Below are 11,706 nucleotides of genomic sequence, written 5' to 3'. Positions count from 1 at the left end.
CACCCAGAAAAGTAAGTGGTTGTTATATTTTTGCAGTGTTAGGTACATTATTGCTTACGTAAATGGCGTAAAAGTGAGATTTAAAGCTAGAATGACACATTAAAATCAATAAGGATTTAATCTGTAACGACATTTAGGTAGATGCTGCGATCTATCTAGCTTGAAAGTTTGGTACCTACTTAAATGTTGTGCAAACATCTATTCAAACATTTTATGTAAATACGATTTCGTCAGTATTTAAGAAACAAACACGTACTTGAATCTTTATTAGATAAAAAGGTAGAAAGAGCGTTGGTACTAGCATAGCGCCATACACAGTTACTACGAGTAGGACAGTAGCACAGGGTACAACCCTGCGTGACCTTGCGCAGTAGTAACGACCGCGTCGCCGCTGCCGGAGATTAACTACTGATTTATCCTTATACTGTGACCGGATGGAGCAGATTGTGAGCGTTTTCAAAGCGGATCGGCGGCGCCGTTCTGCACGTGGTAACTTGTAAGCCTATATTTTGCAACTGTTTAATGAGTGTTGAATGACACATAAGAAATTAAAACAACATTTTGGAATAAAACAAATGGTTAACATTTAATCCATATTTAGACAAGTCAGCTCACAATGCGCACTGTGATATGTGTGACCACGCCGCGAGCGTATTCAGAGCGGATCAGTGGCGCATGCGCTAGCATTCCGCTCCGCTAACGCTACGCTATAAACGCCCTAGTGTGGCCGAACCTCTACTCGCGTATGACGCAAGTCATAAATGAACATGTCCCATTTTGAAATCCTTTTTATATAGATTTAATCCTAGTCTCCTGTGGTAGAGCTAGGAATTAGTCAATACATTTAATACTGCATACATATACATGAGGCATTCCATCAAACAAAGGATCTTTAAAACTCTTTCTGCGGGCGAAGCACACTAGTTCGACAAACTTTATCGCATCGGTGCGTCTCTATCGCACTTACAAATAGTGCGAAAAGGCCGGCCTGGACATGGAGCTTAAGAATCTGTTAGGTATAGAATTAGAATGCGACATATCTTATACACTTAAATAAAAAAACTAGTGCATCGGTTTTTTTGGTTTTTATTTGAACTTAGACCTAGTGATTAGCTCGAAGACTTGAGGTAGTCTTTGAGTACGTCGAGCGCTGGCGTCTCCTCACCGAAGTCCTGTAATCAAATAAAAAAGTTTGGTCAAACAAATCGTTCAACACACCATTGTATGGGACACCAAACAAGATACAATAACATGTGGTCTGTTAACTCTTTGAACGCCAAAAATCCTTAGCCTGGTGTTACTTTGGTAAGGCAGTTGATAACAAGCCACTTAGGAGACGAAGGGCCATGCTTCGTGCGATCCCGACCGTACCCTACGTCCGTCAACCTCAGGAAACTTTTGCTAAGTTGTAGTACTTTTGGTTATGTTATTTACTGTCCTGAGTAACCCTCGCAACTTTTCAGTGTTCAGCTTATAGATATTTTTATTTCATAAAAAAAGGTTGTACGAGCGACTGGAAGGTGAACAATGCAAGAACACGTCACCATAGTGATCACTCGCTGCTATCGCGCTAAGTATCGGCACTAAAGACGAGCTGACGTCAATAGCGCTCGCGCTTAGCGCATCTTCGTATTTACACTTCACCCTTCGTATTTGAAATCCATCCTCTCACAACTATAAAAGCTCGGCCACACACACATGCGCGTTTTAAGAGCGTAGGCGTAGCGTTAGCGGTGCGCATTGATAGCGCGCCGGACGAACGCCGCTGGCATTGCGCCCAGCGGACGCCGGTGGAAACTAACGAGCGCGGATTGCGAGCGGAACGCCAGCGTTCGTCCGGCGCACCGCTCTCATTGCGCTCCGCTAACGCTACGCTATCAAAACGCTTTATGTGTGGCGGAGGCTTAATCCCCCTCAGCATGGGAGCAACACAATATTATCAGAGCATAGGTTTGCTAGATTCCGTGGATCTAACGATCTCCTGTACTCGTACCATGCGTTAACGCATGCAGACATGCAGTATTCAGATTCAACGCAATAGTATAATTGTTAACCTGATGAATGGAGGATATAGATAAGGAGTTTGAAAAGTGACTGAAAAAGACCCTTAAATAGGTGATGTTAACAGGAACTAATATAATAGGAAATAAGTTAACAGGAACTAGCAGAGTAATTCCCGAAAGTTTGTACATTTGGATCTTGTCTCCGATTTTATTTTGATATAAATTGGTAGGCTGATAGAGTCCATAATGCTGAGCAAGATCCACTAGGTTTCCCAAAATGTCCCAGGTAGTTTGTATGAAACCTTCCGTTTTTGTTACCAGATTTCTGTATATTTTCGGTAACAAAAAAGGAAAGTGGATTGGACGGAAACTAGTGGATCTTGCTCAGCATCAAGGATTATCAGCCTACCAATCGTGAAATGTGCAAACTTTTCGAGATTTGCTGATCTGCGCCACTGTGCAGCCGTTTCCCCCCTAGTTCTCCGCAGCTCTACCCTCCATAAGTATCATCTACGATAGGTTATCTCACCTTGATGACGACGCACGAGCAGCCGACGATCTTCCTGGCCTTGCCGTCCTTGTCGATCTTGCACAGACCCGCCCACTCTCCGAGCTTCTTGTTGTTGTCCACCTGCAATTACAACACGTGTGTTTAATAATGGGCAAAAACGTGAAGAATACTTGCCATTGCCACACTAACCCCCCAATCAAGCCGATAAACTTCGTTTGTCCCTTTCTATCACACCAGTACGTCAGAAAGGGACAAATGAACTTTATCAGCTTGATAACTTGAGTGAATATTTATGAATAAGGGGGTAAGTCAATAATGACGATGGGTTTAGCTCACTGTGAGTGGTATGCACGCATTTTGGCCGTAAGGCCCCGCGCACACGGAGGCAACAGTTGCTCGGCGAGTTTCGTATTTGTATGAAAAGTTGCGTCGCCTGGTGTGCGCACTTTCATACTAAGCTACGGTCGCGACAAAAAAGTCGCCGGCAACAGTTGCCCGTGTGCGCGGGCCCTTAGACAAGCAACACATTCAATGAACTAGGTATACAGAGAGTGAAAAGATTATTTCTTTGAGCTTAAGATTTAGCTTTCATCTTTTACAAAATAAGCGTATGTTTGAGTGCTAGGAAAGTTGACACCGCATCTGCGGGGCACCATAGGGGCACTCAGTTTGCTCTGCGCTCCATAAAGCCGAGCCATGCAAGTGACATGGCTGGCTCGTGCGGAGCACATCTTGTAATAATATGCAGGCAGACACACCCAATTTACTAGTTGAAAAAGGCAGGAAATGGAATAAATTTCTGATTAAAAGAAGTTTGTGCATCAGTGACCAATCGTAAAACTCACTGTCTTGGGGACCGCCCACACTCAAGAGACGCATGTCCGCTGACGCTGACTGAATTTAAAAAACGTCTCCTCAGTACATTTTGTATAGGAAAAACATAAGACGCGCCCCCAGGCGGCGCGGCGCGCGCCAAGCGACGTCCCTTGCGTGTCCTTCCTATACAAAATGTATTGAGGAGACGTTTTTAAATTCCATTCAGGCGGCGTGGCGCGGACGTCCGTTCCGCGTCGGCGGACATGCGTCTCTTGAGTGTGGACGGTCCCTTGAAATTCATAGGCAGTGAAATATGAAAGATTTTTTTGTTTTCTTGAGAAGACACACTTTAGAAGTTCAATTGGAACTTGACGCACCATCAAACTTAATACAGGAACTTTAAGAATGATACTAGAGATGGGCCGAATATTCGGTATTCGGCATATTCGGCAAGTTTTTCAATGTACGTGTTCGGCCGAATAGTTCGGTTACATTGTCGAATATTTACCGAATAAACAAAGTAAATAAATAGCGTAAGTTGTTTCGTTTTTCATCGGATAATGACAACCTATTTCTGCATTCTAAGGAACCACCAAAGGGAGATAAAATGCGTTAAAATATACAATACTTATGTTATACTTAAGAAACAAAAACCAAAATTTTCTTATGCATTAAATTATAAGAACATTAAGAGCCTTAGTACCCATTACCAATCATTGAAAAGTTTTTAACTCTAAGCCAGGATTTAAAATATGGCGAAATTGAATTTTCGGTCCGGTAACAGCTGAACCGAATGTTCGGCCGAATATTCGTATTCGGCAAAGTCCGTATTCGGCCCATCTCTAAATGATACATTGACCGTACCAACTAGGGTCCCAATTAAATTATTTTTACGAAATGTTTCTGTTTGCATAGAGCATCTTAAAAACGACTCCTGGAATAAAAGACTACTTGAATGGCGACCATGGGGAGAAGAACGCCGTCAAAAAAGACCGCAGATGCGCTGGGCGGACGATATCAAAAGGACAGCTGGGAAAAAGTGGCTCCAGATCGCACAAAACCGTGACGAGTGGCGCATGTTGAAGGAGGCCTACACCCGAAGGGTAGAATCAGGCTAAAGAGAAGAAGAGAGAGAGCATCTTACCTTGACGAGTGGGATCTGGTGCTCGTTGCACAGAGCCTGCACCAGCTTCTTGTAAGCAGCCTCGTCGCAGTTCTCGGCCAGCACGCACAGGACGGCTTGCCTCCTGTTAATGGACAATTCATTTATTAGTTAAGTAAAAATAAAAATATCAAAATAAGGATTTGTAGCAAAAAATTTAAAATCATAATAGAATAGTTCACTCTCTGCTCTCGACATGTAAAGGCGGGGTCGCTACTCTTGAGAAAGATCTTCGGAAATGGATCGAAACATGTCGAACGTTATATCGACTTAACACGTGAGTAACCTGCTTAAAATATTTTTAAATATGTTTGCGTCTCACGGGAGTTTTATAGTTAAAATAACCATAATGATATTATGCTTCTGAATTATTCTGCTCTAGTTTATTTATTAGCTTTGACTGAACCCTGAAAACATACTAACATTTTTTTTCATAGAATGTAGCACAATTGGGAGGCCACAACCTTGCAGGAAACAAGAACTGTGGTACTATGTATGTGCGTTGATGTTGGCAACGGAATGGATCCATAACCCCTGGTGCGGTCACTGATATTTCCACACAGTGTGACACTAGAACAGCCCCACACTGCGTGAATATTTGGGAGGCTTCCATTGCCATAATACTTTTATATTTATAATTTCAGTCTAAAACTTTCATGTAATTTTTTATAACCATCACATAGCTTACTTGTATTGCAGTTGCACTAACGGCCCAGCCACGACATTGGTCTAAGCGCGACAGCGGCGAGCGGCAGCCATACGTGCGAATGAAAAGTCCCATCGCTGTGTCTCGCTTCAATGTACGGCTGCCGCTCACCGCGGTCGCGCTTAGACCAATGTCGTGGCTGAGCCGTAAAGATGCACTGTATTTACCCAAAATAGTACAATTTCAGCAGTTAACTACCATCTTGGTACCTTAGGCAAGGATATAAAAAGATTACATAATGCAATAGGTATCAGCAAAGGTGAACAAAATGAATTCTAAATTGCTTCAGTATGTTATTGGCACAGAGAACCTCCTATAGAGTGCCAATATTGTAAATTTTGTGCGCGCTACAAATCACCAGTGCTTGGGGCGCGAGGAGCGGGAGGGGAATGTGTTTAGCGCGCTGCGATTGGTCTTTCAAGGACGGCAGGCAGTCGCGCCAGATGAAAAGGGAGTCGCGTAAATAGCCAGTGTAAGTTGACCTATGCCGGCTCTGAATAAATTATAAATATGACTTATTTGTGGAATGTAATACCGTCTGTTTTTAAATTTGATCTTCTTGTTACCTTTCCACACCATTTCACACTATAGATGGACATCTTTAAGGCATCAAAATACCCTTTTTCAATTTTTTTATTGCGAAAAACACGAGCTGCTTTCGGGTCGGTTACTTGGTCGTTACTGATCTGGCACGGCGAGCGCCCGCGCTTATATCATGGCAAATACAAGTAAGGCTGGTGACCGCAAGTCGTCTTGTAATGGATGTCTATAGGGGTTGGTCTGTGGTTATTGGAAACCCCTGAGGGTTCAACTGTCACCCGAAGTTGGGTGTAATTTGTATGATGTTTATGGAATAATAAACCTGCTCTTAGAAATGACACCAAGAGTCTGACTGATGACTCAAGAGTTCACAGTAGTGTCACTTACTTGTACAAGGGCTTTGGCAGCCTCATAAAGGCCATAAAAAAGGCCTATGTGCATGAGGGTGGTCTTGTGCTCCTCATGTAGGGTGTTGCTTGCGTTCATGGCTTTACCAAAGTTGTTCTGTGGTGTCACTTACTTGTCAAGGGCTTTAGCAGCCTCATGGAGTCCATGGACGAGGCCTCCGTGGATGAGGGCGGTCTTGAGCACCTCCTGCAGGGCGGTGTTCACGTCCATGGCGCCTCCGCTCAGGACGGGGTTGTTGGGTACCTCACTGGAATAGACGTAGCTTTTTACTTATACTGTATTGTATGTCATTGTTATAGACTGGCACTGTGTTGTTTTCTATTAATAAGGTAACGTTAGGAAGCTTTAGCCTTCGAACATAACATATAAAGGTAAGGGGAAGTTATTTAAGTAAGGGTATTCGTTAAATGAAAATTATTAGCCTGAAAGTAGTCAAGTTGAAATGGATATAGTCACAAAAAGTAAGCAAGTGTCAATAAAAATGTACTTTCTGGCTTCACAAATAAGTTTTGAGTGATAAACGCAATTATAAGAAACATATAAAACAGCGTTGAGCATAGAGGTTATTCTAAAGTTTTTAGGTTATGTTGATATACTATTTATTATCGAAATATGACCAATTATGTCCGAAATTTCTAGGCTGATTATGGAAATAAAGTTTTCATCCCTGGGAAAGGTTTAGTTATTGAAAAGAAAGCAGGTAAAAGTCAAAACAATGGGTACTTACACATCAACATCAGCCATGGTTTATGACGATTTAACGACCTGAAATATGAAACGTATTGGATAGAATAGCGTTGTAACATTTCTAGATTATATTCACAGTCACTTTAAATCAAATGATCACAATTATAATCCTCGATATGAAAAATTGCACAGCAAAACGTTTGACACTTTACCTTTCGAACCGGAAAAGACTTCAAAAGACGCCCTCTGGCGTTGACAAACCGAAACTCATTTGACGTTTGTGACGTTTATAAAACGTTCCATTTCTTCAGTGCTTTTTTGAACCTTCTTCAAATTATTGGGTTGGTAAGAAAGTAATGAGCGAATCATAACCAATATTGTAATTTTTATTTAATTTATTATTTTAATCATTTATCAAAAATATAACGGCCTTCGTTATCTACTACTTGTCTTCATCGTTCTGGTAAAGAATGAATAGCATCGGCGAAGAAGTTCTTAGGTGTAGATTCAAAAAACTCAGCTACGTACTGTCGTAGATGGGCTTGATCATCGAACTTTTTTTCATTCAAGGCATTGCTTAGCGATCTGAACAATGCGTAATCCGTAGGTGCCAAGTCTGGAGAGTACGGTGGATGAGGTATCACTTTCCAACCTAGCTCCAATAGCTTTAGCCGAGTCACTTTTGCAATGTGTGGGCGAGCATTGTCGTGTAAGAAAAAAACTTTAGCATGCTGTGGACGATTCTGACAGATTTTTTGGTTTAAATTTTCAAGCTGATTACAGTATACTGATGCGGTAACAGTCATTCCACTTGGTAGGAGTTCCCAGTGAATAATACCATGAATACCCCACCAAACGGACAGCATAACTTTTTTCGGGTGAGGCTCTCGTTTTTGGTGCCTCTATTCCTTTTTCGTTTGGAGCTAGCCACTGACGTTTGCGTGTGTGATTTATATATAAGACCCATTTTTCATCTCCAGTGATAAGATGGTCCAACCAGTTGAATGTGCGGCGAAAAGACAGAAGTTGTATGCAGATATCGGCACGGCGGTTTAGTTGATCTCTATCAAGTTCGTGCGGTATCCAAACACTGTATTTGTAGTTTTTTCCCAACTCGTGTAAATGTGTTTCTATGGTGACATGAGAGCAGCCTAACTCGGTAGCAAGAGTACGACTCGTTAGCCTCGGATCTCCTTCAATTAAGGTTTTTAATTTGGCTACATCAATCTTCACCGGTCGACCAGACTTAGGTTGATCTGATAATGAAAAGTCGCCACTACGAAACCGCTGGAACCATCGTTTCGCCGTGGCCTCAGACACAACTTCAGGAGCAACACGCTGACATATATTACGCACTGCTTCGGCGGCTGAATGGCCAGACTGAAATTCATATAGTAAGCAATGCCTTACATGCACTTTTAATTCGTCCATTTTCTTCCTTATATTAGCTCGGCGACAGCTAGTGAATGACTGACGAGAAACTGTGCGACTCGCCCTTTATATACTTTCGACCTTAGAAGATTCTAGAACTCTCTCAAAAATTTTATGTGGAATTCAACCGATCGCTCATTACTTTCTTACCAACCCAATATTTTTTGTAGTCTGGCAAAGACAGATTTACAATCAAGGACAACGAAAATTTTGGGTGTATGGTCAGTATGGTTCTCTCCGTCTACATTTGAATAGAGACACAAAATGTGTACATTGATCGACTCTGGACCAAACAACATCTAGAACTTCAATAATATTGGTGCAAAAAATTTACTTCCATTTCAAACTTTCAGTGCTGGCTAGATTGGATCACTCGTCCATGGATTGGATGACATATGGGATAAGAAAAAAAAGACAAATGTCAAATCACAAAATATAACCTGGAAATCTCGGGGAATGTTTATAAATTATAAGACTTAAGCTATTTATTTATTAACGAGGTAATTACTATATGTAACCGTCTTTATTGTTAAGTGTTTTGTTCTATTGCCACCTGAGATGGGTGCATTAGCGGCAAAGGCCCTACGTCCCATAAAATCCTTCAACATTGAAAATCGAGCACATCGGGTAATATCGAAAGAAAAACCTACGCCGGCGCCTAGATATGCAGCTAACCTGGAGGATCTGAAGCGCGCTTTGGAGTCTGACCCTAATTTAGATGAGAAACTTGACAAAAAAGACCTAGGGCTTGACACAAGATTGAAGAATGTTTATGTAACTTCTCATGGTAAGCCTGAAGACGATATTACTCGCGAGAAACAGAACCCAGATAGGCCATTACCCCAAGACCGTGGCATAGTACAAGACTTCGACTATGGCTTCAAAGAACCAGAGAGAGTGAAATATGGACACACAACACTCAGAAATGCTGTAGAGTTCATTTCCGCTCATCAAATAGATCCTAAAGAGGTCACAGTAGGTAAAATAGCGCTCCAATATAAACTGAAGGAGGAAGATGTAGAAAATATACTTAAATACTTTATAACTTATGAAGTTTACTTACCGGAAACAAAGAAATCCCCAGCAACATTTGCTGGACCCGCTACTTTAAGGAAACAGTTGTACAAAGAAGAAGTGAAAGAGATTGAAGGAGAGGCCCAGAAGAAACCTGATGAGAAAGGCAACTTCTGGAAATATGAGATTGAGGAGGGAAACAAGAACAGATAAATTACATAGAATGGATGTTTTGTTGCAAATACCTCTTATAATTATTATTTTGCAGGTCTCAACTATTACAGAGTACAATGTTATTTATTAACTTCCAAATTAGTCCAATAATTAGATAATATTTCATAGACAATTATTGAACAGTGTACCATTGGTTGATAGAAGAGCAAAGTGAAAGAACAAAATATCATATTTTTTCAAAGTAATGAAAGTATGATACACATAGTTTATTTGCCCAAAGGTTGATTGGTAGAGAATGCCTTAGGCATTAAGTTTGCCTATTGTACATTGTGTTTCTTTGTTCAATAAATATTAAATTAACAAATAAATATGTAGCAGTGGCAGAGCGTCAATACAACTCGATTCCAACAATTCTCTAGTATCTGTAGAAGTCCATACAAGACAGATTCGAAAAAACCCCTCCGGCTTTACCAACGAATATGTTCACACCCCGCCCTTGATATGTAGCTACTTGTTTGGAAGTATAACCTAACAACTGGGCCAAATAATGCCATATTCTATTACCACAGTTGATCTTATAATTAGGGATGTACCGACTATTGATTTGGCCGACTAGGCCGACTACCGACTAGTCGGCGCTTGGGTGGCCGATTAGTCGGCCGACTAGTCGGCTAGTCGGCCAGAACATAATTTTCGATAAATTCACATCTTGAATGTCATTTTTGGTCCTTCGTTCGCGCTTTTCATGATTTTTTACAGATGTGCAAAGGTTCATGACAATATTTATATACATTTTCCATTTTTAACAACCGGCTTGGCTTAGTGGGTAGTGATCCTGCCTATGAAGTCGATAATCCTAGGTAGGAAATTTATTTCTGTGGTGATAACAGATATTTGTTGTTTTGAGAAAAAAAGGAATTACTAATAGCTATATAATACAAATATAATTTTCAGCTGATAATTTAGTTTTGTACTGTTTTTCTATCACTAATGAAGTGCCGACTAATCGGCCCTTTTTGCCGACTAGTCGCCGACTAATAGCCGACTACAAATGTGGCCGGATAGTCGGCTTTCCCGACTAGTCGGCGACTAGTCGGTACATCCCTACTTATAATTAATTTAGTTAAGTATTCTGAGATTATATTCACTAAGGCAATGGTGTTCCAGACATTTTGAAGGCATGCCTAACTTCATAGAAACACCTTTTCAATAAGTGCGTAAATGAAATATAAGATCATACTATTCAATGTTTTGTTCAGGGTTAGATAATAATTAGGGATGTACCGACTAGGCCGACTACTGACTAGTCGGCGCTTGGGTGGCCGATTAGTCGGCTAGTTGGCCAGAACATAATTTTCGACTAAATTCATCAAATTTTTTAATTACATTTTTCGTCCTTCGTTTGCGCTTTCAATTTTTTTACAGGTTCAATTTTTCAATGGTCTATGAGAATATTTATACATTTTCCATTTTTAACAACCGGTTTGGCTTAGTGGGTAGGGTAGTGATCCTGCCTATGAAACCCGGTAGTCCTAGGTAGGATATTTATTCTTGTGATGATCACAGATATTTGTTATTTTGACTAACACAGGTATAACGAATCGGTATATATTACAATTATATTAGCTGTTAATTTATTTTTGTACTGTTTTCTATGACTTATAAAGTGCCGACTAATCGGGCTGTTTTGCCGACTAGTCGCCGACTACAAATATGGGCGGATAGTCGGCTTTCCCGACTAGTCGGTACATCCCTAATAATAATATAATCATTCAATATTTATTTATTTATGTACAACAACAATACAGTAAACATTACAGTTACTAAATTGTTGAAACTGAACTATGAGTTTATTTACCTGATAGTTTAATTTTATTGATTTACTGTAAAGGACCACCATCCATCCATTCAGGATCCAAACCAAAGGCAAATTATACTGTGTCCTGTAGCTATCAAAGTACTATACTTTATTCTGTAAATATATTGTGCTCTTGTAGAATAACATATATTATATTAGAAGAAAGTTTGTTGAATTTCTTGTACATACATATGACTCATATTTGAATGGTTGCTACATGCTTCTGTAAAATAATTTATAAAACTAATGTGATTTAGATTTAGTTGAATAATAAAAAGTTTTGTTTTCCAAATAATATATTTAATTCATCCTTGTTAAATAAAATAAAAAAACAGTGAGAGGTATCCTAGACAATTATTACAGATCTGTTGCTATGTAAGATTTGTTATCTAATAA

The 11,706-nt window shown here is 40.3% G+C and overlaps 2 protein-coding genes across 2 annotated transcripts; one reads left to right on the top strand and one right to left on the bottom strand.

The window, feature by feature from the left end:
- Positions 1–1,070: 1,070 nt before the first annotated feature.
- LOC125237986 (40S ribosomal protein S12) lies at positions 1,071–7,065 on the bottom strand. The gene is made up of 6 exons (XM_048145248.1): positions 7,046–7,065; positions 6,874–6,911; positions 6,259–6,393; positions 4,475–4,577; positions 2,533–2,634; positions 1,071–1,172 (listed from the first exon to the last, which is right to left on the bottom strand). The coding sequence occupies exons 2-6, from the start codon at positions 6,888–6,890 to the stop codon at positions 1,110–1,112; spliced, it is 420 nt and encodes a 139-aa protein (XP_048001205.1). The 5' UTR covers positions 6,891–6,911; positions 7,046–7,065; the 3' UTR covers positions 1,071–1,109.
- A 1,560-nt stretch (positions 7,066–8,625) lies between these two features.
- Positions 8,626–10,024, top strand: LOC125237835 (protein NDUFAF4 homolog). The gene has a single exon (XM_048145046.1). It carries the CDS (start codon positions 8,823–8,825, stop codon positions 9,489–9,491), a length of 669 nt encoding a protein of 222 aa, XP_048001003.1. The 5' UTR covers positions 8,626–8,822; the 3' UTR covers positions 9,492–10,024.
- Positions 10,025–11,706: the final 1,682 nt, after the last annotated feature.

This window comes from Leguminivora glycinivorella, chromosome 22 (genome assembly GCF_023078275.1).
Source record: "Leguminivora glycinivorella isolate SPB_JAAS2020 chromosome 22, LegGlyc_1.1, whole genome shotgun sequence".
Classification (NCBI taxonomy): Eukaryota; Metazoa; Arthropoda; class Insecta; order Lepidoptera; family Tortricidae; genus Leguminivora; species Leguminivora glycinivorella.
Note: the sequence above shows the minus strand (reverse complement) of the source record. Positions and strands in the feature narration are given on the sequence as shown.